Below are 25,718 nucleotides of genomic sequence, written 5' to 3' on the forward strand. Positions count from 1 at the left end.
GAAGAGGAGATACTTCATGAGCATGGAGAACGCGCTCTTAATTACCAGCGCTATGAGGAGTGTCGAATGTAGCTAACGTGAGTCAACACCATCCATTGCCTACCTTCCTTACAGCTGCCTGTAACCTCGTCACGCTAACTGCTTGCACTGTTGGACAGATGCCTGTCCTAGACTGAATTTGAGATGTTTCAAGCAAATAGCACAACTGTTTCTACGAGTGCAAGGGAAGGGTTAAGAACGTGCTGTCTGGAGGTTAATAATGCCAAAAAAACCCGAACAACCCCCAACCCATCAGAAGACCCCATCTCACACGTCCATATTTAAAAGGCCGAACGTTACAGCTAAGCATCCCCAGGTCGCTCTCTGGGGTTGATCCCCATCCTCCCCAGCACCCACCCAGGTGCCCCCCGGCAGGAGGGCGCAGAGCCGTCCCTGGCGCTCCTTCTGCAGGCACCGAGCCCCGGGACGAGGCAGCGAAGCCCCGGCCCGTGGATCCGGGAGCCCAGCAGCACTGGGGCGGCAGCGGGTGCTGTGTAGGTGCCACGGCAGCGTTTTAAAAGCGGAGATCACGCGGCGGCGTTTCCTCGCCACCCAGCCGGCCTCCCTGGGCTGACCCCGCTCAGACGGAGGGAGAGCCCTTTCCCCCAGGAGGGAGGCCGCGGGGAGCACGGGGGGCACCGCAGCCTCCCCAGCACCGGCCGCATCCCTCGGCTCACAGCACTCATCCCAGGACACTTCGTACAGGGCCAAGCACGACGGGACTCCGCCGGAGCACAGGGGGCTCCCCTCCTCGGGTGGAGAACCGCTGAGCTGGAGGCAGGACCCACAAATCGTTGCAACCCCACGGAAAACTCCAAAACCCCAAACCCCAAACCGCCACCCCCAGCTGCCCGGCTGCGGGCGCGGGTTGCAGCCCCCAGGGCCCCGGCGGCGCCCCGCAGCCGCAGCGCGATCGTTCCGCGGGGGAAGGGGAGCGGCGGGGGCGGGGCGGGACCGGGACCGGGGCCGGCAGCGGGGCCGCGGAGAGCGGCGGGGCCGCCATGATCTGCCTGGTGCTGGCCGTGTTCGCCAGCGTCCTGCACTGCGGTGCGGGCCGGGGCCGGGGCCGGGACGATGAGGAGAGGGAGGGGAGGGGAAAGGGAAAAGGGAGAGGAAGGGAAGGGAAGGGGGAAGGGAGAGGAAGGGAGAGGAAGGGAAGGGAAGGGAAGGGAAGGGAAGGGAAGGGAAGGGAAGGGAAGGGAAGGGAAGGGAAGGGAAGGGAAGGGAAGGGAAGGGAAGGGAAGGGAAGGGAAGGGAAGGGAAGGGAAGGGAAGGGAAGGGAAGGGAAGGGAAGGGAAGGGGCCGGGTCCCGGCTGACGCCCCGGCCGCCCGCCCGCAGCCCGTCCCGGTGCCACGGAGCGCACCTTCGTGGCCATCAAGCCGGACGGCGTCCAGCGGCAGCTGGTCGGGGAGATCATCCGGCGGTTCGAGAGGAAGGGCTTCAGGCTGCTGGGGCTGAAGCTGCTGCAGGTGAGCGGCGTCCCGGTGCCCCGCAGCGTGCCCCGGTCACAGCGAGCCCTGCCTCGCCCCGGGCGCTGACCGCGGGCTTCCCGTGCCCAGGCCTCGGAGGAGCTGCTGAAGGAGCACTACGTCGCCCTGCGGGACCGGCCCTTCTACGGGCGGCTGGTGAAGTACATGAGCTCGGGGCCCGTGGTCGCCATGGTGAGTGCTGGCCGGTGGAGCCGTGCAGACCCTGATGGGGCATTCTCTGCGGCGAACTGAACCCACGAGGCAATGCCGATGGTCCTCAAGAAGTGATCTCGGAAAGCAGCTCGCTGAGAGACCCCCTGTGGGCCGTCCCCCCGGGGATCAGACGGCAGATTTCGGGAGCGGGTGGTTGGAGCTGCCGGGGGAGCTGCGCAAGCTGACTCTGTTTGCTGTCACGTAGGTCTGGCAGGGCCTGGATGTGGTCAAGATGGCTCGTATGATGATCGGGGAGACTAACCCAGCTGAATCCCTGCCTGGCACCATCCGAGGAGACTTCTGCATTGATGTTGGGAGGTGAGTCTGGCTTCTTGTGCCCTGGGTGTTTTGGTGCACGCCGGTACAACGCTCCCCCTTCTGCGCTCAGATCACCGCCGTCACCCCCGTTACTGCTTGCAGAGGGACACCGGCCAGGACACGCTGACCTCTGCCTCCCCGGCTGGCTCTGCCAGAAGGGAGGAGTCTGGGTTTGGGTCTTTCGTGCTTCCTGAGGCCTCGTCTGTCTGCACTAGGAGGGGTTTGCTTGGCGTTTGCTCCAGCAACCAGGACTGTCAGGCTGAGAAGAGGAAGGGAGGAGCCCTCTCGGTCTTGTCCCAGGGGAGCAGGGCACCCTGAGGGCACTCGGCTCTACCAGGCACCCGAGTCTGAACCCAAAGCCAAGCAGGAGTTCTGCAGGCATGTTGTTTTCATCACTGGAGAGTCACCAGTGGTGACCTCTGGTGGCTGTAGCTGAGCCTGGCCTGCAGTAGATGAAGTTTTTATCTCACCCTCCTGTTAGGTTCCTGCTCCCTCGTGTCTGATAGCAAACCTGCTTCACAGGACCTATTTCCCCTGAAAGAAGGGGGAAAGCTGGAGGCAGAACTTCAAAACAAAGGTGAACCCCAGACTGACAGCCACTTGCAGCACATAAATAATTTATTACAGAAGAGAGGACTGCTGGAAACTGGCAGCTCCTACACATACGTGGCCTAACCCACCTCACGAGCAGCCACCGAGCTGGAAGGAGGAGGGCTGCGGGGTGGCAAGGAGCGCTGTGTGACGTGACCGGCTCAGCAGGCTCGGTTAAATTGGTCAGGGTGAAATCTTCCCACCTGCAACTCCCCTCCCCAGCCTCTCTCTGCGTGGTGCTGGCTGACCCCTTCCTCTTCCCGCACAGGAACGTGATTCACGGCAGCGACTCGGTCGAGAGCGCCCGGCAGGAGATCTCCCTCTGGTTCCGCCCCGAGGAGCTGACGTGCTGGGAGGACGCGGCCGAGCGCTGGATCTACGAGTGATGACGGAGCCCGAGGGAAGCGTGGGTCTTCCTCGCTCGGGCACAGGACGTTTCCGTCTGTTTCATTTAGGCCCTGGGGCTGACTGGGGGCTCTGCTGTGGTGTCGCTGTGGGGGTTTCTCTTCTGTGTGTGTGGAGGGTTCCCGGAGCTGCTCTCTGACTGGAACTCAGTACTTCAGCTGACTGCAATTGCAGCTATTTCTTTTTTTTTTTTTTCCCCTCCCTCCCATCTGCTGCAGTAAGTAGTTAGTGTAGCTGCTCTGCGTGCTATGGCATCCTAAAATCCCAGGCTCAAGGTGATTTACTAATGGAAAGCAGAAGCTGGGCCCTGTTCCTGTCACTGCCTGGCGCAGGACGCATGCTCCTGGCCACGGGGAGAGGCGCGCTGGTCACTGTGGGGCGGTGTGATCCCTGTCCTCACCTGCATCTGTGAGGTTCCCCACCAAAGGGTTTTAAAGAACCTGCTACGGGCTAAGCGCAGGGGCTGGTGACCAAGGCTGACCCAGCTCGGTGACCCTCCTCACTTCACCTGTCCCCTGCCTGCAGGGCGCAAGCGGCCTCTGGAGGAGGAAGAGGCTCCGAGGACTCAGCCAGGCTCCTGCTGTGAGCGTCTGGAGGCTTCCTGCGACGGCAGGACCTGCTGCAGGAGAGCCTCAGAGCCACCCGTGCGAATGTGTTCCTCTGTCCTGTGCTCCTGGGCCCCATCTTTTCTCGCTGTTCCTCTTGATTTTCACACCACCGCCTGTTTCTTTATGCTCTGAGTCCCCCGAGCCTCCTGCCAGAGCATAGGGGCAGGGACAGGGGTGGTGTGTTCTGCTGTGGAACAGCTGTGGTGAAACCTGAAGGAGCGAGGTTCCCGGGGCTTTGCTGCGTGTGGGCTGAGATGTTCTGAGCTCGGCTCTCCTCAGCTGCCTGACTGCAGCACGCAGCATTTCTGGCAGAGCTCCTCCCGCCTTCAGGGCCTTCTCCAAGCAGTAGTTTGCAGCTCCAAACATCTTGGAGATTGTTCCCATAAGTCATCCATTTTTTTTTTTTTAAAATAATAAACTCTGGAGAATCCCATCACCTCTTCCGCTAGTTGTTTTCCAGGGGACCTGGAGGGTGGAGGGGGTGGCTCTAGGCCGGTGCCGGCAGGGATGTGAGCTTGTTCCCTGTGCCACACAGCTTCACTTTCACTGGCAGGAATGTGCTGCTAGGGGCAATTCTTCCGTGCCCTGGAGATGCGCGGGTGGAACAGCTAATGGGGAAGGAGCCACAGTTTGTCAAGATATTGAAATCATTTAGGAAGGTGACTGTAGGGGAACCTGTGTGATGGGGTCGAGCTGCTGGAATTAACCTGTGTGATGGAGTTAAACACCTTTGGGACCAGGAGAAACAGCTGCTCTGGTACCTGTCGTGATGGGGACCCTGCGATGATGTCTGCAGTCAGGCAGCAGGTGAGAGGACTCTGTGGCTTCTCTCTTTCCAAACAACCCTAAACGTAACCCTAACTGGAACACTGAGCCTAACCCTAATTGGGACCCAAAAAACACATACAGCACCACTTTCTCCCGTCAAAAAGTGCTCCCAACAGAAGCTTTTGTGTGCATCTCTCACTAAAGTTGACCTATGGCACCTGCAACAAGGCCAGAAAACTTGTCTCAAAAGCATTAATTTAGACCCATACATCTGTGGTACTAATCACAGGGCAGTCTTTATTCTTTCTCTGCTTATCAGGTGTTACAATCCACTAGTTTTTGTTCTTTAAGAAATGCTTTTCAGGCCAAGACTTGATGAATGACTGAATTAACCACTAATGCTGTATGGCTGAGTAACTCTGACCTTCTTGACACACAAGCAAAAAGTCATCTTGCCTCTTTGAAAAAACTACCCACATAAGAGTAAATACAACGTAGTATAAATTGAGACAAGTCACTTGTAGGAGTGTGCCAAATTGGGTTCAGTCCAACATCTTTCCAATTAGTTGCGGAAAGCTTGCAAAGTAGGAAATAATTGAGCATGTCTTACGTAAACTGCAACAGCTCATACCAGGCTTGGGCATGGAACAGTACCTTATAACTCTGAGGATGTTGCCTTTTTTTTTTTAAACAAAACTAACAAAACACCCACACAATTTCCTTCCAGTGCAGAGATAACTTAAATCCCATCATTAACATCAAGCTTTTCCGTCCTGAAAAATACAGACTTGCATTGCTGTACAATAAAATGCTGTGTTGACCAGCTGTGCCCATTCCCCCCATCTTAGGACTCTGCAGGTGCTTTGAACTAACTTTGCAAGAGTATATTCAGTAGATGTTACGCAACAATCTGATGCTGTAATTGCTGCCTTGCTTCTCTTGCCCCAGCATTAGCAATAATGACAGCATTAGAAAAAAATTACCAGCCATTCAAAGACAGAAGAAGCGAGCAAAGCGCAAAGATCCGAGTGTTTGAGCCTACCTTTTTGGAGATGCCACACTGCAAACAGGAGGGGTGCAGTGGGTATGCAATTGACAGAAGAAGAACGTAAAAGGAAAGACAAAAAAAGGTAGAAAAGATCAGTGATTTTTTACATCCATAACAAAGTGAATGTAAGGAGCCTGGAAAGAAACAAAGTACAGTTTGATTTGAACCACAAGGCAAAATGAAAAAAAAGGTTAGGTTAAAATATTTTCTATCTTCCACCTTTTATTTTTTCCCTTTTTGCTGCCTGCTCAGAGTTATTTGATTGTAAAATAATTCATCAACTACTTGCACAGGCCAAACACATCTATCTGGACAAGAAAACTTTCATCTTATTGAGCAGTGGAGAAAAGGTGACTTCTGCACCAGGATCCAAACTGAGCCTAGTTCACAGCAGCACCCAGACAATGGAGAATGAGAAGTATGTTCGCAAAAGTAAAGATGATAAAAGTTTTTCATTAGCAACTCTGTCTGGTGAGGCGATTACTACTGGAGTTATTTGGGTATAAATTTACTACATTTTGCTCTGAAGGCACCACTGTTCCGAGTGAGAATGCCTCTACAACATTCAGTGCAGCTGGACCTCCTGTTTAACTCTCACTCTGTTGCTGAAGAATATACTAATATATTCAGAAAGGATATTACAACTCTTCTGAACTTCAGTACATGAACGAAAGGTAATATACACAAACTGCAAGAGTTAATACTGCTTGTTGCAAGCCCTGAATGCAGTGATCAGAATTGTACCCAACGTGACCTTCCAGTGGCTGAGCGCCTTGGCACATTTGAGACTGGCAGAACTGTCTCTTCCAAGAGAAAAGCAAGGTAAGGCACAAGCCAGTTGTAAACCAATTTGTAAATCTAAAAATAAACCCTCGGAAAAGACTGCAAAGTTCATGGAGATAACGTTCTGCATACACCGTACATGTAAGAAGTTCAGCTAACACAGAAGTTATTTTGTAGGCTAGAATTGGATAAGGCTATTTCAATACCACGGAACATACCCGTTTGCAACTACTGCGACTTAGCAATATAACTGGCTGTAAGATATATACATGCAGAGGTCTCTCCGCTAAGCTTTTATTAAGGCTACCTATTATAATGGACCAAGATTTCATTGGCCCATTGCTCCCAGCGGGCTTTTCCTCCTCTTGTTTCTGAAAAAGGAGATAATGCAATCATCTTCTGGATTGGTATCCTCACTTTCCTTTTTCATTGTTCTTTCAAAATCATTATTTCAAACAGCACCTGTACCTGTCACAAAACTAGTCAGCTCCTACCTATGGTTACTATGCCCTTGATTTTCAGGAGGTTTGCAGTCAAACTACTTTTAAAAGTAACCTGTAAATAAGACTTATTTATTTCTTCCCTCTTATAAAATAAACTCCCTAGGTGAGGAAAACATTCCCACCTCAGACAGCGTTTGCCTACTTGCAGTAAAGAAGCACCTGAGTTCACAGCACTGGATGGCAGGAAATTCATGTTTTATACTAATAATCTCATCTTAAGAATCTTCGTATTTGTTTGGGTACTTTTCTTCCCAGTAAGTTACCAGTGTTTTTCCAGCTTTAATAAACTGTCTTTTGGTTTAAAATCAGCCTGTGATAGACACTTTTGAGATGCAACATTTGCAATCAACATATACCTGTAAAAAGGTAATTATAAATTCATCACACTTCTCAGTTCAGTCCCAGCAATGCTTAATTTTTGGGCTGCTGACTTTTTCTAACCAAATCCACACAGAAAAAGTCAGCAGAGGTATCAGCATGCACCAGCAGAGCTCTTCTCCTCCACCAGGCACGCAAGACTAGCGGACCGTTCATTACTTAGAAAAGCTCAGGATCTCAGGTTTGTGGAGACCACTCGGACTACCCGTGGGGAGACCCCTACCTTTTCTGTTTGACTGTGATGCCCTTCTGCTGTAAAGCCTTCTCGTTGGCCATCTGCAGCAGCTGGATCTCCTTCCGTGAGAAAAGGCGGATAGCAAAGGCTTTTTCCAGAAGCCTCTCTGGAGACACTGACTTCGCAATGTCTCTCACAAAAGCCCGAATATCCTGCTGTACGCTGTCAGACTCCATGGGCTGCCCAGCTCTGACTTTGTGGAAAAATTTCAGAATAGCCAGTGCAACACGATAGAGAACTTCGTAGCCCTCCACCAGAAACACGTCAAAGACCCGAGCAATGTATGCCATGGGCAGCTCTCTGAAGAGCCACCGCTGCCAGTCCGAGTACACCTCTAACACGTCCTCAGACACTGCCACCATCAGCTTGTGTGCTGCCTGACAGTACTTGTTAACCAGGTCCCCGAAAGTCATGCACGAGGACTCAAAGGCTAGGAATGTCTGATCCAGCCAGAGGCAAAGACCTTTAAATTAACTTCTCACTTACAGAAGAGAAACATCCCACCCAGAAATACCCAGCTTGTCCAGTTTGCAGTCTCTATTCCTAACTCTCTGGGGAAGTAACTGTTATTTATCCTAAAATTTTATCCTAAAATTATGCAGTTTCGTGAGCAGCGTAAACTGTTCCAAGACTGTGCAGCCAGTAAAAAGAGACACTGACCTCCTGCTAGACACAACCACGTGCTCCTAGTTGCTCCTTTATGCTGGTACTGGCTCTCATGTGGCCACACAGTCACAGAGACTAGTTTGTTGATGTACAGTTCTTCCTTTCCATCTGGTAAGCAAGATGTGCAGCTGTAGGGTCAACTAGGTCAATGTCAGTGCCAGAGCAAAGATGACAAGGCAGAACCACCCCTTCTGATGGCAATACGGGCTCACAGCAGCTTAAAACAGCTTCATGAAACTGAGTCTTAATCCTCTTGAGCACTGCACTGGACTTCTGGTTCTGATTTTGTATGCATTTCTATGATCAAATCGCCCTCTAGAGGGCCCGCTATCACCAACATTAGACCATTTTAAAAACACACTAGGCTCTAAGAGCAGCGAGAGCTAAAAGATCAGGTTCTAGCCTCTAGTTCCTCAAACCACACGTTAACATGATCTACCAGCTGACTCCAGCTTCAAAGCACACCTGTGTCCCAGCAGACAGCATGACTGCAGCCACTAATGCCCATACGTGAATTAGCTTTCATTTACTGCATCTCCCCTTCTGGATGGACTAAAACACACCAGTGACAGCAGGCAACAAGTTAGTCCACTGCAGGAACATCTCTATCGATGCGTCCTCAGTGCCGGGTTAAAGCCAGGGAGCACACCCCCACTGACGCTGCAGGCTCTGCAAAGGCAGATAAGCCTATAAAAATGCAACAGGCCTATAAAACTGATTTGTACAATTATGACATGATGTGCAAAGGTCAAAGCAACAAAAACAGAAACAGTTTTGCTTCCAGAAAACCTTTAGTCATTCCTGTATCAACAGGCTGGACGATGCATAGAGCTTGACATTTACTAGCACAGACCACGGCCTTTTTTATAACAGGTGCATTAAAAGGATTTGAAACTCAAGGGGGACACACCATCAAGACAGATGACTCATCCTTCCTACTTTACTACAGTAAAATACAACAAACATTTTGGTTCAAGTTCAGAGAAGTTCATAAACATACAATGAGCATTAGCTTGGACAGCCATATACTTAATTCAGATAGTGTTAAGTTATGGCTAAAAATTAACTTTTTTTTTTTTTGAACCACATGGTGGAACTCCAAAATTTAATTTCTCTTTAATAAGGTTGTCAGCAACACACAGAAGCCCTTTGGATAGCTCCTTCCTTCCAAATATTTTTTCAGATTTTATAAAAACAGATTTTTTGGGGAGTCATCTGTTACACTGTAGAACGTAAGAACAATAAAGAGATGCTCACCTCTTCTTTTTGTTGTGTTCTTCCACATATGAAATTAATTCTCAGACTGTAATTAAAGTAGGCAACACGTTGTTCCCACTTCAGATCTGAAAGCAGGCTATCTTATGATGTTTAGAAACAATGCTTCCTTGTGAGCACGTCTTCGGGATCTGCAAAGGAGTAACAGTGGGATACCAGTCCACTGCAGAGTCAACGTAGCTCTGTTAATATTTTTCTGTCTTTCTCCACCTGGGAAACACAGGGAACTTACCTTTAACTGAAATTCTACAGTAATACCCTTGTGGAGAAAAAATACATTTCTATTTAGGAGGGAATGATATACAGAAAGTTGAACCATACAATTCATGGTCACTTCAGTCCAGAAACTATTACAACCCTGTACTTGCTGGAGTCTCCACTATGAAACAGCTTCCCCTTCCTGCCATCACTTTTTGGGAACCACTTAGGTTTATATTAGGGAGGGTTAATTAAAACGTCTATCTTACTAGAGAACTTACAAGATATTCAGAATTACAACTTCTCTGTCCTTTTTCCTTTAAACTTTCTTCTCTGTCCTTACTCTTTGCTTTTTTCTATCATTCACATACTTCATATCATACATTCATATGAATTCATAGCTATTTTCCATCATTCAGAGTCACAGGCATATTTAAAGGTTGCACGTCATCTTTCCCTCTGGAAGTTTCTCCAGAAACTAACTAATTTGATGAGTGCATGCTCCTCAGCAAGCTCACTGAAGTCAGCGGCTAGGGGATGGAAATCAGACCGACAGAACTTCTGAACACACTTTGGCTGGGAGAAATCTGCAGGCTGTGCAAGTAGGTCTGGCTGCTTGTGCTTCTCAGAGCTCTAAATGCTGCAAGAAAAAAATGACAGCAAAGCAAACAGGCATTGTCGAGGCCGCTAAAGCATGACCAGCTCTTAACTGCTTGCAAAACCAACAGAATTAGTGTGCTTCAGTGTAATGGTGCACAGCTCCTGACACTGTGCCAAAAGCTACTGCAAGCCAGCAGGCCTCGAATTGGGAGTACTTACTTGCCAAAGGAGAAGAGCCCAAGAAATTTCAGAAAAATTCTAGCCAGCCTTTGTCGTCTCCTCCTCCCACTCCTTCTGAATCTTCCTCCATCCATCCCTCTGCACAAGTTTTCTTTTCTGGCAACCACATAAAGAGCAAAGTTTAACTTTGAGTTGACGGTAAAAGCAGACAAAAGCTGTCTCATTTTCAGTAGCAAAGAGCAAGCTGGTCAGGGGCTGTGTCCCACCCACTTCTCGCAGGTACTGAGACTCATTTATATCTCCTTATTACAACACAACTCTTTCCCTCTTGGTAAAGTAACTTTAGAAAAGTTAGCACCACGTTGCAGCAGCATCCTCTACCTGGCTCTCTGGATAACAGCACCTCAACTGCAGAGAACTGGAATGCTTTCAAGTACCTCTTAAGACAAAATTGTAATAGGGTTTTAAAAATTAGCAAAGCCAATTACATTACTCATGACAATGGCAAAGCTTGAAAGTTACTTATACCTCCTTTAAGGAGAAGCCCCCATTCTCCTTTCTAATTTGACTGACTTCTACAAAACAGTAAGAATTAACACAGAACAGAACAACACACTGTTTTAGTAGCAACCACCGCACAAGTTTGAGATTATTGGATCTATTGGTGTATTATGGAGCTTCTCGCTCTTCGGTTAAGTGCAAATTAAAAACAAGTGAGAAGTAGAAAAAAGCATATTGAAAATACACCAAAAATGGCTGCAGTACAGACAGAAGATTTTCCGAGGTTAAGTTTAAAACTATGAAGCAAATAATCATTATAATTCAAAACCGGGCAATGACCATTGAACTGGAACTGGCAGGATTTCAAGTCAATGACTAATTTTTAAGAAATAAGCTTGCCAGTCCAGCCACATTTTTCCATTCCATCCCTTAATTCTTCCCATTGTTGTGTAGGCTACTTTCAGAAGATGTCTGAAAACTGCACTGAATTTTATAGAGCAATGGAGCAAATTGTGACAGTCAAAAGTCTGATACTGCCTTTGAAAACAATTTTATGAAATCATCTAAAAATGCACCAGTCAGAAATTAAACAATTTAAATTATGACTTCCCTTCATCAAAGGGAATATAAGGTCACAATTTTACTAAAGCTAACATGGCTAGGGACAGCTTTAATAAGTTCCATTACAACAGCAACCTAGTAAGTTTTGCAAGATGCATTTCAGTATTTCAATCACAAAATTAACCAACTCTACTTCCAGTTCATTAAAATAATCAAATTTTGCTTTCCAAAACGCAAGAATCAGCAAACTGAAATACCTGAATTACAACTAATGTGGAGTACCAATATTTCTTCCAAATCCAGAGTACATATATCCACATTAGTGAAATATTTATATTCTAAACTTTTTAGAAATAGATTCCAGCTTTGATTAAAACCTGAGATTAAACTACTTGCTACTGATTTTAATAAATACAGGAAAGTTCCTTAAAAAATTATAATCAGGAAAACCTTGTTCCCTATCCTATTTAAATAGCCTTACAATTTTGCCTTCTGAAAGTTGTACTACAGATTAACAACTTGTTAGGATACTTCACACGCATCCATTGTAGTTACTGTATAACGTGAAACCTAAACTTCGATAACATTTTTCATCTTACCCATGCACAATTGCACTGATTTTAATGAGGCCCACTTTTCAAACACCTCTGATACAGCTCTTTGCTACGCACTGTACAGAACAGCTAGATACTGACAACTGATATTTTGGCTCGTGTTTTCATAACGTGCTAACAGGTAGCAAGTATTTTCTTTTGCTGTACAACAAACAAAGACTACTGCTAACCTCCCAGAGCTGCAGCGTACTGTCTCCTGTTTATGCCGTAGTGATGTAGCCAGAGAAAAGGCTCAAGTCTAATTTCTTTCATAGCTTCATTAAACTAACCCATGCAGAAGGCACATGAACAGATGAATCTTCTTCCTTGAGATTTCTAGCTATTAGTCCTCACTCCAGTTGAAGAAAATTAAACCCCAAACCCTAAGTAGATGATTTCCCATCCTTGAACAATACTGAATCACATCTGAGATTTTTGCTTTACATACCAATGAGTCTGATAGAAGAACAAAGCAACGCAGCAAGAAAGTAATGCTGCCAAAGAAAAGACAACTGACAAACAGTTACTCTTTCTTGCCCAATACTTCGGTGCACCCTGCAGTCTTCTCTGAGTCCAGGCTTACAGCAGCATACCTTGACATCTCTGCTATGTGGATCTGGAAACAAGACCAGACATCACAGTGCCATCCCCTGTTACATCTACAGCTTCAATTACTTCCCATTCCACAAAGCATTTAGGAAGATATACGCAGAGCTAAAAATTAAGCACTCCATTTAGCACCGGAACAAGCCAAACACAACTAGCTCATCATGCCCAGGAAAGCAGTTTGGACCATGCTGATGCATTTTGAATTGACGATCCTTTTTAGTGGAGTACACAAGAGTTCGACGGATTGCTTTGATGAGGTTAAATGCAGTTCGATCTCTTTACGGATCGCCCCAGGCACTGTCCACAGCATAAGCTGGGCTCCTGCTTCTGGATAATGCTCTAACACTGGTTTATCAGTAACAATAGGGGCTGAGATATTTGCTCCCCATTGTTTTTCACGCTCTTTAGGGACAAAGTCTAGAAATGCGTTGACACAAAACGAGTATTCACTTCTGACTTCCCTGAGAAACTGCTGAAGACCTGGTAAGGTCTGACAGTACTGGTAAGAGCACACTACAGGGCAAATCATTTTAAGCACCTAGATGATTTCTCTGTGGACGTCACCGTTGCATATGAAGCACAGTCACTGAAGGTTTGCCTGAGAATCTTGTGCTTTCATCTGCAAATGAAAGCACAGGTAATGTCTTCTTAAACAGGGACTTTTAATTATCTGTGATTAATCAATCATGTATTTTATTACAATAAAAAGTTCAGAAACATGACGATCTATGCTGGTCTGATAAATGACAGTAGCTTATATTTAAGAGAATGTGTAGGCCTTATATCTAAAAACATTTCAACAGAAAACAGAAACCCCTCGTTCCCATCTCCTGTCCTGGGACAACATGAGCACTTCTGATACTCTATCACTGTTGATTCCATGAGCTGTACTTATTAGAAGATACCATAGAGGTAGAAAACCCAAACACTCCCAAAACAAACAACATAAAGGCCTCAAAAAAAATCTTATGCAAAAACAAGGAACAAAAAAAAAGATTAATGGTTCCACAAAGGAGGCAAAATGCTGAAGAATTGTAAGAGGGTACTGGATAGTAAATGTTATCAAAGATATAGATCAGGAGCTTCTGTCCTGCCTATGTCATTACAAACATGAGGACCAACTACGCGGAGAATTTTCCTTTTTAAAACAAAACAAAACAAAAAACACTGAATTTAAGCAGCAAATCTATTTTATACAATGAACTAAGTGTTACCCATTTAAAAAGTTTACTTTGAAACCAGAAGTTTCAAAATACGAAGTGTGCCATTTAAAGTCTATCAAGGCAATAGACCAATGACCCAATTTCCAATGTTATCTTTAAAACAAAACAAAAATATTTTAATCAAAGCAGTACAAATATCAGTGTGGAAACTTACAAGAATTTAACTTTTCTATCAATTTAAATGATAGAATGTGTTTAAGTTGATTTAAGATCTCCCGGAGCAATATATGAACATGCAAAGCTTTAGTCCAGCAGCCACAGAGTGCTTAAAGGAAACCAAAGTTAGACGATGGGCAGCTGAACAAGCAACCCCGGGCTAATCGAACACACAAGTCCCTACAAGTTACCTCTTCTGCTGTGTAATCTTCCATGTCGATAACTACCCCATTAATATCTCTCCAGTTAGAAAAAGAAGTCTCATATAGCAAGACATGATTTAAAATGATTATGATTTATTAGCTCTGTGAATATTCAAGGCACTTGATCCTTTATACCTGCCTAGGGACTGCATTATACACTCACACTAAAGAACTTCGAGCAACCCGGTCTAGTGGCAGGTGTCCCCGCCCATGGCAGGGAGGCTGGAATTAGATGATCTTTAAGGTCCCTTCCAACACAAACCATTCTGTGATGCTATGATTCTTACTCTGAGTCTATAGAAATTGCTGCATGCCTTCTTTGCCTCCGTAGTAAGCAAATGGGGAGGTACGCTCCATGCACACCAGCAGCTATCAACAGAACTTGTTTATTCCAGGGTAAGTTTTGCAGCCCCATGATTTCAGCTGGCAGCTGAAAATGGAGTAGGAAAACATTATTGTATCAGACTATTTTATTATCTTCTGCACCAAGTGCTAAAGGCATAGAGGTTTTCTCTTGGAAAGCAAAAGCTGATTTACAGTAACATAAGCATTATGAAAATTACAAAGTTACAGCTGACAATTTATAAAGAATCTATTCTCTTCCAGCTCTGTAAAACTCCGTATCTTCTCCCTCTTCCCAAGACTGCCCCAAAGAAAAGCTTCAATAATCTGGTATCCCTGGTGATGGATTACCCCTCTTTGGAAACAACAAAAGGTAGATTATCCTGCACACAAGAGAAAACTTAGACACTAACACCAAACCAGCTCCAAATACACTTCAGAATTAAAGGAGGATCTAATCTCAGGCAGACTGCCAACAATTACATTTCAGGGAACTTATATCAAAATAAAGCGACATATTGTTCTTATTTCTGTAGTCTTCCAAAAGTTATACCCTACCAAAATCCCAAGAGTAGCATGAACACTTGTCCTGGAGCAGCAAAGGTACAGAAACAGCATTTTATACTGTAAAAGCAAACACTGCACAATCCCAAGCTAGTGCTACCTTATTTCATTAAAAAATCAAATGGCATTTATAACCACAGACTGGTTGCTGAGTTTTTAATCTTACTATTATTGTAGATTGCTAATCTCTAGTCTTACTAGTGGGGCAGAATTTTGGGAAGATAGCTCAGGGCTCAGAGCACAGGACAGATGAGTTGCCTCGCAGTAGATGGTGTTCCTTATCCACATGCTTATTCTGAGTAAACTTAAAGGGAGTTAAAGTATCTGACGTCTGCTCTGTCAAATGTCACTGCACGGATCCACGGATGCCAGTCTCTCAGCTGGAGGAGAGGGCTTACAGGCATACTGAGATGTAAAGCAGGAATCTTGTCCCCTTGGGGAATTACATTAGAAAGCAAACATTCCCTCTATACAGTGAGATATTATAACAAAAACCAACAAACAAACAACAGAAAAACAACACCCTAACACCCCTCTTTCCCCCCGACTGAAGGGATCTTAGTAATCTTTACCGCAGAACTTACCTTCGTATAGATCTTCTTCTGACTTGCTCCCTTCTGCCAGGTCTGTTGATGAGGAGAACAAAATAAAATCAGACCATTTAAAAAGAATGTGACGGGCAGCATTCATATGCATTAGGTACACCAATGACCTCTGTAATTTTCAAAAGCTATCTGCCTGCACTTCTGCATGGCTTCCAACCTTCATATTCGCCTCTGGAGTATAGAGAACAAGGGGGCAAATACCCTCACAACAGAGAAGAGCGGCTAGTTAACCATACTATTAAAGTGCTTACAGCATAAACAACTCATTTCAGCCTCTCAAACCACAAGCAGGATTACTGCTTGTGGCACCTTTGTAGTAAATATTTTCAGCCAATGTTCCCTTTGTAGTTTATTGCTGGTTCTCCTCTGCCCCAGCTCTCCCGCAGTGCTCCCCAGTGTTTTGATCTATGAAATTGCCTGTTTAACACAGAATTTGGTGTCCTTCCTGCAATCTCTGAAGAGCATCTCTCCTCATAGGGCAGAGGTAGTTTCTGCATAGGTAGGGGACTTGAGAATACTAGCTCTACAGCTTACAGTATTTATCTTTTTAGGTTTAAGATCCCCAGTTCTGAAACAAAAATAACTATATTCTGAAGATACGTACTGCAGTACAGGTTCAAACCAGCTTACTTGACAACGGTCAATAGACCAGGCTCTTGTCCTGTTAGGTAAGAAAGTTTGAACTGATCTGATAAACATTAGTCTTCTTTTCAAATGAATTATATTCAGCCTAGCAGATTTTGAAATGATGCAGTTGTAATGACAGCAAAATCCAGTCATGAGAGCATCTTTTTATGTGAGTTATTTCTTCCTTCAGTTGTTTTCTCCTGGAAAACTCTAACAAAATAACCCAGTGCCGGTGTAGCCACACAGACGTTACACCTATTTGGTAACAGAACAGAGCTGTGTCCGTACCAAGCAGGATAAAACAGTCTGTCAAACTCCTTCCCCAAGACAGTGGGAATCAACACCTGGTCGTTTGCAACACGGTTGAAAGCTCAGGTAGCTGTCCTTTAACTTAAGAGGTTTAAGCAAGAGGAGAACACATGAGATATGGTGAAGCCTAAGTGCACGAACAACACAGATAAGAGTGCTGACATCTGTTAGCTTAGAGAAACAGTTGATGCCGCAGCTGGACGCCTCCAGCACGTGCTCCCACCCATACACACGGAATCCAAGCAAGTCAATCATTAATATAGTGCAATTAGCTCTGCCTATTTTTATATCAGAAAGGTCGCGTGACTGCCCAGTCAGGTACAAGGGAACTAAATGGCTGATGACCAGCGTTACTTAGATGAGCTCTACTGCAAGCCCTCGTCCCCAAGCTACATGCTATGCAAACATATCCAAACATTCCACTTATATCTGAACATAAAGGCAACCCCAGATGAACATATCAGACTTCCAAAAGAAATTTTAGCTCTTTAATTCTCAGTCACAATTCAAAGCTATAAGTGGAGACTAGCAATGCTGCTTTCAGGCCGCTAAAACAGCTTATCTACTCCAGGTGTTACCATATACCCACCTACTTCGGAGCACGTATCCTTACAGCCTAACGCAAGCAGCTTTAACAGCCTCTCCAACCTCACGGGCAGAGCAGAATGCAATTTAAAGAGCTGGAACACCAAGGACCAAAATCCACGGCCTGTTGCCAATAATTTGCCTGTTATTAACTCTATCCAGCTTCAGCACTGAAGCAGAAGCCCTTACAACCTAAACAAATGCCAGGGCAGTATTATCAGATTGCAATAACCTTGATCTTGGAGGCAGCAAGAAACATAAGCAGCGTGGGCTGGTTTGCTTTAACGCTTGCCTGCCTTGAATTTATGGATACAAAAATTTCAGTGCAGGTGTAACTTCTTTCAGTTTACTTTAACAATCCAAATGACACAGCTGATCAAGGGACAGGGGGAGGCTGTTTCAAGGTTTCAAATTAACAGAATGAAGAAGCAAAAACAACCAAGGGGAGAAACAAAGGGCTGCAATAGAAGGAGAGTTAGGATGAGCAGAGGCACTTGAATGTGGAAGGTCCACAGATAGCTTGGTACAAATTTACTTGGCAACATTTAATTATTAACAGCAAGAAAGAGAAGCAGAAAGCTCTTCCCCCAGTGTTCAAACTCTAGCTGCACAAACACCTGCAATTTTTCAAATATTAATGAAAGAAAAGACATTCAGTACAAAGGTTCTCAATAGCTATAGTGCAATACTATTCACAGCTATTTTACAAATTACAAAGGACAGAAGTAGAATGTATTGCTTGGAAGCAAGAAAGAGCTAATATAAAACGTGGCTGGAGTCCTTAGAATCAAGTTCTCGGTGCTGCTTCTGCAAAGCAACCATCTTAAGATAGAAGCCTGTAGCAACACCGCCTAACTACCAGTGATTGTGTAACAAAGGAGGTTCTAACAAGGAATTCTTTTTTCTGGTAATACCTAGATGCGATCTGTGTTGATTTTGTTCCCCGAGTGTTCCCAGACACTCTGACAATCCTACCTGGCTTGTCGTTAAACCACAAGAGCTTTCGGATGCTCCAGCTTCCTTACAGAACCGGCCACAAACCCAGCTTTAAGGCAGCCTGTTTCTGTACAGAGCCACCCATCTCCCCCATCACCCCGCAGGACCCCGGCCCTCCCGGTGCCTCTGACACCGCCAGGGCCGGGAGCAGCGGCAGCAGGCTGCACCCCCCGGTTACGTGCCCGTGTGCCGGCACAGGAGGGCCGGGGAGCACCCGGTGACGTTACGGAGGGGGCCTCAAACTCGGCGCTCAGTGGGAATCGTCCTGTCAGCCCCCGCACCCCTGCGGCCACCTCCCACCTCAGGACGGGCTGTACGCACACACGCAGCTCCTCGCTGAAGAGGAGCACGAAAATAAAGCGGTAAAAAAGCTCCTTCTGTGGCAGACACCTGGGAATATTCAGGGAACAAACTCAGCAGCGAGACCTCCGGGCTCAGACCGCTCTCCAGGCGCGCACACACCACCCCTCCGGCCGGGCCCACGCCGGTAGCACTGGGGGCACCCCCGGCACCGCTCCGGGTCCCGAGGGGCTCCGCACGGCACGGCACGGCGGGGCGCTGCGGCCCGCCCGGCCCTCAGCACGCCCAGGGCAGCGCCGGCCCCCACGGCCCCGGCCGCCCTCATCGCCCCCACTGCCGCAGCTCTCGTCAGCCGCGCGGCCAGGAGGACCGCGGGCGGCACCGCGCGCATGCGCGCCGCCGGGCGGGCGGGAGGCGGGCCGCGGTGTGGCACGTGCGGGGCGCGGGCTGGGCGGAGGCGAGGGGCGCGAGGCGGGAGCGCCGTGAGGGCGCCGTGAGGGAGCGCGGCCCCGAGGCTCCTTCAGGGGCGCTTCGGGACCGGCGTGGCTCCGCGCTCAGTCACGGAGCGGTTGTTTTCTTACCGAGCCTGCGATGGCTGGGGCAGAAACCAGCTCGTTTCAAAGCCGAAGGACTTCCGCGGTGTTTATTTAGCTTGGCTTGGCAGCAGCGCGCTGTTTACGACTGGATAAATAGCTGCCGCATTAAAGATTATTAACTAGGCGTGCTTAAGTGACCAATAAAGTTCTAATCTTTTATACGGTGTTGTAAATGTACGCAGCGTTGTAACGCAGGCTCTCGCCAAACAGATAACGAATCCCTTCCCCGGGAGGGTTGCAGCCTGACAGGAGGCACGAAGGGCTGCAAGGAAGGCGCGAGGCGCGATAACAAAATGTCGGGCACAGAGCGGAGCCGCATCGGTCGCAGTTGGGTTGTGAACGGGGTCCTGAGGGGGAGCTTCCCCTGCTTCCCCAAAGCCTCCGCCGGCAGGCAGGACGGGGCGGGCGACGTGCCCTTCCCCGGCCGCCTGAAGGGGAGCAGGTTTGGAAGAGGACGAGACTGGACGGAGAGGTGTGGGAACAGCGACGTGTGGGCAGTGCTTAAAAAGGTTTTGTAGGACGAAAAGCTTCCATCTGTCCCCAGTATTTATAGCATCTTTTCACAGTAGCACGTGTCCTGCGTAGTCTGTGTACGCGGGCTCATAGCACCCCTCCGAGGTGAAGCAGTGCTTGTGTTCCCGTGCTTCTCGGGGGAAACTGAGGCACAGAGAGAGAGAAAAGGTGTTCCCATGGTGTGCACCCAGCTGGGGACCGACAGGCTTTGGAGGAGCCCGACACAGGGAAATGCACTGGACTTGAGGAATTTCTCTGCTGAAGCACAAACGATGATTTGAACTGAACATACCCTTTAGACAAATAATTGCTCTCAGCGTTCAAAAAGCAGAAGTGATGGAAGGCTCTCTTCAGATTTATCTACTGATGTTCCATGGCGATTTCAGAGAGATTTTAGGAGTGTAATGAGGACACTTTTGTCACCAAAGTCTGTGCGTTGCCTGATAGTTTTACCGTTCCAGCAACCCAGGTGCCACAGGGCTGTGTTCCAGGAGACGGAGCCGGGCACAGAGGTAAGGTCAGTGCCGGGAGATCTGCCAGAAGGGGAGGGCTGTGTGCGCGAAAGGAGAGAGCGGCCTGTGGGGCGGCAGACATTGAAGAAATGGCAGATGGTGTGGACAGAGTGGGTGCTGTGCGCTGCCTTAAAACCGTGGAGACTGCATGGCCGTGTGAATAACCTTCAGTGCCCTGTTCTCAAGTTGTTGTGCTGTTTGTGACTATGTGAGAGTGGGTGAAAACCACGCTCAACTGGTTGAATGCTGATGGGACACATGTTTGAGCACATCTACTTGTTTTCGTGGAGAAAGATGTTCATTGCTGGCAGCTTTTTACAGAAAGCAAGGAACGCTCGGGCTCCAAGTACTGCAGCAACTCAAATAAAGAGCAAGATCCATTGACTGCCTAGGCACCAAGGGCAATGAGCCTGCAAAGGCTTTCTGGGGATTAATGAAAGATACTGAGTTATAGGACTGCCAGTCAACAACTCCCCTGAGTTTTGGAGAACTTTCACAAAATGAATAGTTCCACAAGTACATTGAAACCTGCTTACGGGTTTGTGTCTTGATTGTTGTCTGTGTTTCTGAAGACTAAAAATGGGTGAGCTGATGCTGAGCCATTTATTTGTATGGCGATGCTCTTCCACCTCACCATTCATTTTCCTGAAACGTATTTGAACAGAAATGCATGCAGTTGGACATACCTCATTTTCTTATGAAACCATGCTAGGGTTACGGTCTAGGCATGTGTGGACGTAACGGAGTCTTTCTGTCAGTGGCAACAGAGGGACTGGATGGCTGGATGGGGAAAAGAAAAGAGAAAAGGAAAAGGAAAATAAAAAAACAAGGAAACACAAAAGAGGTGGAATGGGCCATCAGGTGGGAAAGCTGTCCCCGTGGGTGTGCAACAGCTTTGGAGAGGGGCTGGCACCCTTACAGGGAGGCAGGAGAGTGGCCAGAGCATTGTCAGAGAAGTCCAGGATGTGCGGAAGGGATTAGGCCAAACCCTGAGCTGGGCTACTAAACCTCTGGCTTTGCTGGTCCCGCAGCAATGCCGTTTGCGCAGGGCTGGTTGCATCAAAAGCTGATAAGCCTGGCAAAGTGTGACCTCCTGTGGGTAAAACCGGGAATTACCGTGGGATAATGAAGTGCATCCTTTATGTGTCACGTATAAAGGATGCTGGGATGCTTGCCCAGCACTGTGGATCACCTTCTCAGCCATCTGCAGCAGCCAGATCTGGATCCCTCCCCCTGGACGATCTGCTGATGTTCTTCCTGGCAAAGATTAAAACCAACCAAAATTAGGAGCGTGCCGGCGGACGTTTCAGCAAGAAGTCCAGGGGAACTGTTCTGAGGGTGGCCACCCATTTCCCTGGCTCAAGGAAGTGATGTGCAGACACTGTACTTCCTGGTTAGCTGGACAGATTGCAACTGGCTTTTCCTGACTCTTTGTCACTTCCCTGTCCCCAGCCTTGGTACCTCCTGCCTTCCAGGGACAGGCGCTCACCTTGTCATAGCACAGATGCCATGGAAAATGCTAGCTTTTGGTCCTAGGCGATCCTTCTGGTATGCACAGGAGATTCATTAGGAAGGACCCAGTAGCCTCCCTCCTGGATGGCTTTAATCACCCTCCAAGAGAGGACCAGGACATAGCTGTGGGTGGCAAAGTACGGTATACCCTCAGTGTATTGCATCAGGTATTCCAAAATGCCTGATGATTGCCTCTTAAGCATGTGGCTTTGTCTACAGGTGTTGCTGTTGCATTAGATATCTTGCAGGGTCAGACCCACAGAGACGCCTCCAGCTGCTGGGCACTCTTGCCAGCCTCCAGTAGCTGGAGGAGGAAAATTCACTGCAGAGGGATCTTGCAAGTGGTAGTTCGCTGCCACCCGCGGAGTGCCTGCCTGCTGACCTGTGGGGTCTCAGGGAATGCCTGTCTGTTTTCTCAGGGTTTGCCCTGAGAGGATGATTTTGAAGGAGTTTGGGTCTTTCTGAAAAGCGGGTTATATCACAGAAGTGTCTGGGGGCTGTTGGTGATGCACATGCTGCAGACCTAGATGGATAAATATGTGTTGGCTGGATTGAGGCCCTTCACTGGCTTTGATGTTGTCTTGGTCCCTTTCTTCGCCTTGTACCCCTCTGCACCAGCCCCCTCTGCTGCTTCTCGGGGGACTTAGGGGTGTTCACCAGGCTCCTTGGGTGCTGACGTCCCTTGCAGAGCTCTGCCCATGCCCGAGCAGCCGGCTGGGCTGTGCCCGGCTCTGGGGGACATTTCCACCAGCGTGATGGAGCGGGAGCGGCGAGGGGCCGTCAGACTTCACTGGGCAAGCAAGTGCAAAACCAGGCTGTGATCTCGTGGCTTTGCTTTCTGGAGACCTGAGAACAGGCTGGGCCCACACTGGGGAAGAAAGAGGAGAGGGTGCATTGCCCAGTCTGGAGCAGGCGCCCCCCAGTCCCAGCCAGGCGGCCAGGGCAGGTCCCTAACTCTGCCTGGCAAGTGGGCTTCACCCCAAAACCCACGACGCTGGGTGCTCTCAGGCCTGTCTCTGTTCCCCCCGAGGGCAAAGCAGAACCTGCAATTAGCGTTTCGAAAAGGTGTGAAATGAAGCCAGAGCAAAAGCAGGCTCGGTGGGTGCTCTGACCCCGGGCCTGGTCCTCGTGGCCCTCGCACCTGTGCTGGAGCGTGAATCGCCACTCTGTGCCGGTGCCCCTCTCCCCCTCTGCACACTCTGTTTTCATTAGCGTGTGCTCTTGGGTTAAGGACCGTTCTCACTTCCAGCTGAACAAACACTTTCCATTGCATGTAAAATCCAGCCTGGTGCTAATAGGCGTCCCCCCGCCTTCCTGCTCCCCTCTGCCACCTTTTGTGCAGTTGGCAGGACAAAAAAGTGGTGCTATTACCTGACTTATTATCGGCACGGGACTGTAATTTATGGCGTATGCTTGGTAAAGTGCCATGCTGAAAACATTTATGGCCCACTTAGAGCCCTGCGGGGCGGTGGGAGGGAGATGGCTGCGGAGGGGAAGCCTGCTGTTCCTCCTTTGCAAAATCCTGCACAGCCTGAAAGCCTCCTCTGCCCTCGGACAGGGACCCTGCGGGCTGGCCCAGCACCCCTGCCCCGTGGATGTTGGACCTGGCTGAGACGCCAGTGCTCAGGACGGACGTAAGGCCTTACTGTCCTTAGCTAAAACCAATTTTGTCTCCCTTTGGGCTTTTATCCAATTCCCCATCTTTACGTTCTCTGGCCCTGTGCGGTCACACAGCCAGAATCCCAGACCCTGCCTTCCTTATCTTCATAACGCACGCGACACCTCCTCCGTGCCCTCTGGGCTCCAATGCCTTGTCCTCTTGTGGAACAAAAAATGCCAGCCCGTTCAAGCTGCTCAACACGCAGCAGGGCAGGCAGAGGAGCCACGAATAACTCCTTCTGCAGGACGGTGCTACAGGAGGTTAGCTGCTCGCTAGTAACCAGGTTCATACTCCGAAGCAAACACTCCGGTATTTGGTTCACCATGTCTGGATTTGACTGGGCAAGGTGCTGTGAAGAGGAGGCAAGCGAATCGTCAGTGCTGTGTGTGGGCTGGATTTGAATAGCAAACTAGGAGGGTAAGGGGAAAGCCATTCCCAGCAGCAGTGACTTTTCGGTGACTGACCGGAGACTTGTCAGGAGCGGGAGCTCACACCCCGGTCCTGCGATGTGTGCCATGGAGATTCAGCACGGAAAAGTGTTTTTGCCACCAGGCTATTTGCTGATTACCAAAAAGCTAATGTTGTCTGTTGAACTTCTCTCGAGAAAATGTCATCATGCATCATTTAAAAGTATTTGGAGTTTGGCTGTCTGCCCTGCTCAGATGTCCTGATTCAAAGGACGGCGAATCAGAACGTTGCCCACATCATTTCGCCAGCTTCAGGAGGATGTTTTCTTTGAACCTGGGAAGTCAGAGAGGGATTTGCTTGGCCTGCAGTGAGCCAGGCTCTCTGTACACTGTGTAGAACAAACATACGTGAGTTTGTCTTCTTGCTTCAGTCTTTGCCTGCTGGGGGAAAAAGCAGTTTTTACGAGCCTTTGGCTACGACAGTGCGTCTGTGTGCTGGTGTTAAAGGGGGATGTTCTGCCTGCGGCTGGGGAGGTGCGGGGGTATCAGGCACGCTCTGCTAGTTGCATCCAAAGCTTTGCAAGATAAAGCCTTGGGGGTCTGGTGATGCAAGGAGTCTGCGTGATGCCCGCAATGCCAAGCTACTGCCTCTTCCAGCTCCAGTTATCACCCTCCTGCTGTTATTTCTGGCCATCCTGTCCGAAGGGTCCCAGGGCTGAGGTTTTGGGCTGGGGGAATGCCTTGAGCTGGAGCTGCTTCACTCATGCTGCGGTTGGGCAGAGCGCGTGTTTTGGATGGCATTCATTTCCCCAAACAGTAGCTGTCTAGAAGTTTGCCATCTGGTGTAATTTTGCCCTTTAATCTCCATCTGCACTATGCAGTGGGGAGAGAGCGAAGCCTCATGAGTGAATCAGCCCCTTTGTTCTGAGCACTGTCGGGTGGAGCAGCTTGCTCCGGAGCTGCTTTTGTTTCTGCTCGCTGGAGCTTAGCTCTTCAGGTGCCGAACTGGGTGCTAAAGCTGGAGGAAGGGGAAAGCCACCCTTTGGGCTTTTCGTGTGAGCGAGGGATGGCGGGAAGCTCACATCACCTGTAGGGTCTGAGACACCTTTTGGCCTGGTTCTGTTTACCAAGCTCGGTGAAATCTCCCCCGAAATCCCAGAGATCCCCCTTTCTGACACGGCAAGAAGTGGGTTGGTGGCAGTGCCAGGACTGGATTCCGCAGGCAGCAGAGAAGAACCGCCGTCCTGAAACGTTTCAGCATGTCCCACAGGGTGAAAACAGCTTGGCTGATAATAAAACCTTTGCTGAGTGTGAGATTATTTGATGGGAAAGGGAGGCGGGAGGGATGCAAAAAATACCTGTCTTAAGAGGGTTCACTGTGTGTGCACCTGATAAAAATCATAACATGGGATCAGCTTTCTTCTCTGCTTGCTTGGCTTTTGGCATGCATAACCAAGCTCTGGCAGGCAGGGCAAATTTCCTTCTCCCCAGGGTCGTTAAAAAAGACCATTTCCCCATTTAAGGAGAGGGAGGGAGGTGGGGATGGAAAGGGGAGCTGAGCCAGGCAGCGGGCTCGCCCTGCCCGCGCTGCCGCAGAGCCTCGGCTCTCCCGCCCCCACCGCTCTCCGCAGCATTAGGCACGTGGGATTGAGGGGGGCTGGATGGGTATGAAAGCAAACACACATCTGGAAGTTCCTCCAGTTAATTGGGCAATTATTCATACCACTCTTGCTGGAAGCAGCCTGCTACCGCCGAGCCAAAACCAACAACAACAGACTGCGGGCGTACTCCGTCCCCGTTCGGGGCAGGGAGGTGTGTGTGGCGAGGTGGGGCTGCCGAGGGCAGGATAAGCCGTGGGGGCACGGACCCGCTCCTGGGCTGCCCCTCTGGGCCGTGGCCATGGGTGGGAAGCCCCAGAGGCCCCAGGAGGTGCTTGCTTCGCTGCACACGTGGGCCCCGGGTTGGGAGGGGGCGGCTGCTGCTTGGAGCACCAGCAGAACCCAAGTCAACCTGCGTTGGGTTTTATTAGCAGCTTGGCAGGCCGTGGTGTTGGTGAAGGTAGTCCA

The 25,718-nt window shown here is 48.7% G+C and overlaps 2 protein-coding genes across 12 annotated transcripts; one reads left to right on the plus strand and one right to left on the minus strand.

Moving 5' to 3' along the window:
- Positions 1–928: 928 nt before the first annotated feature.
- On the plus strand, positions 929–4,048 carry NME3 (NME/NM23 nucleoside diphosphate kinase 3). Of its 4 annotated transcripts, none has more exons than XR_007161896.2 (6): positions 929–1,086; positions 1,379–1,509; positions 1,600–1,701; positions 1,928–2,040; positions 2,256–2,813; positions 2,900–4,048. XR_007161896.2 is itself a non-coding variant. In XM_048060157.2 (6 exons), exons 1-5 carry the CDS (start codon positions 1,041–1,043, stop codon positions 3,015–3,017), a joined length of 510 nt encoding a protein of 169 aa, XP_047916114.1. In that variant the 5' UTR covers positions 929–1,040; the 3' UTR covers positions 3,018–3,037; positions 3,562–4,048. The 4 variants fall into 4 exon arrangements, 3 of the variants coding, with proteins under 3 accessions (XP_047916114.1, XP_047916135.1, XP_047916130.2); XM_048060157.2 differs by lacking the exon at positions 2,256–2,813 and having other exon boundaries at positions 2,900–3,037; positions 3,562–4,048; XM_048060178.2 differs by lacking the exon at positions 2,256–2,813.
- LOC136786436 (TBC1 domain family member 24-like) lies at positions 2,871–18,731 on the minus strand. Of its 8 annotated transcripts, none has more exons than XM_066977602.1 (7): positions 18,543–18,731; positions 15,615–15,656; positions 14,412–14,554; positions 10,318–10,434; positions 9,283–9,510; positions 7,348–8,712; positions 5,260–5,472 (listed from the first exon to the last, which is right to left on the minus strand). In XM_066977602.1, exons 6-7 carry the CDS (start codon positions 7,770–7,772, stop codon positions 5,451–5,453), a joined length of 447 nt encoding a protein of 148 aa, XP_066833703.1. In that variant the 5' UTR covers positions 7,773–8,712; positions 9,283–9,510; positions 10,318–10,434; positions 14,412–14,554; positions 15,615–15,656; positions 18,543–18,731; the 3' UTR covers positions 5,260–5,450. The 8 variants fall into 8 exon arrangements, 7 of the variants coding, with proteins under 7 accessions (XP_066833703.1, XP_066833704.1, XP_066833705.1 ...); XM_066977603.1 differs by lacking the exon at positions 18,543–18,731 and adding an exon at positions 17,161–18,068; XM_066977604.1 differs by lacking the exon at positions 18,543–18,731 and adding an exon at positions 15,743–17,120.
- Between the last annotated feature and the right edge of the window lie 6,987 nt (positions 18,732–25,718).

The sequence above is a fragment of the Anser cygnoides genome, chromosome 15 (genome assembly GCF_040182565.1).
Source record: "Anser cygnoides isolate HZ-2024a breed goose chromosome 15, Taihu_goose_T2T_genome, whole genome shotgun sequence".
Taxonomy (NCBI): domain Eukaryota; kingdom Metazoa; phylum Chordata; class Aves; order Anseriformes; family Anatidae; genus Anser; species Anser cygnoides.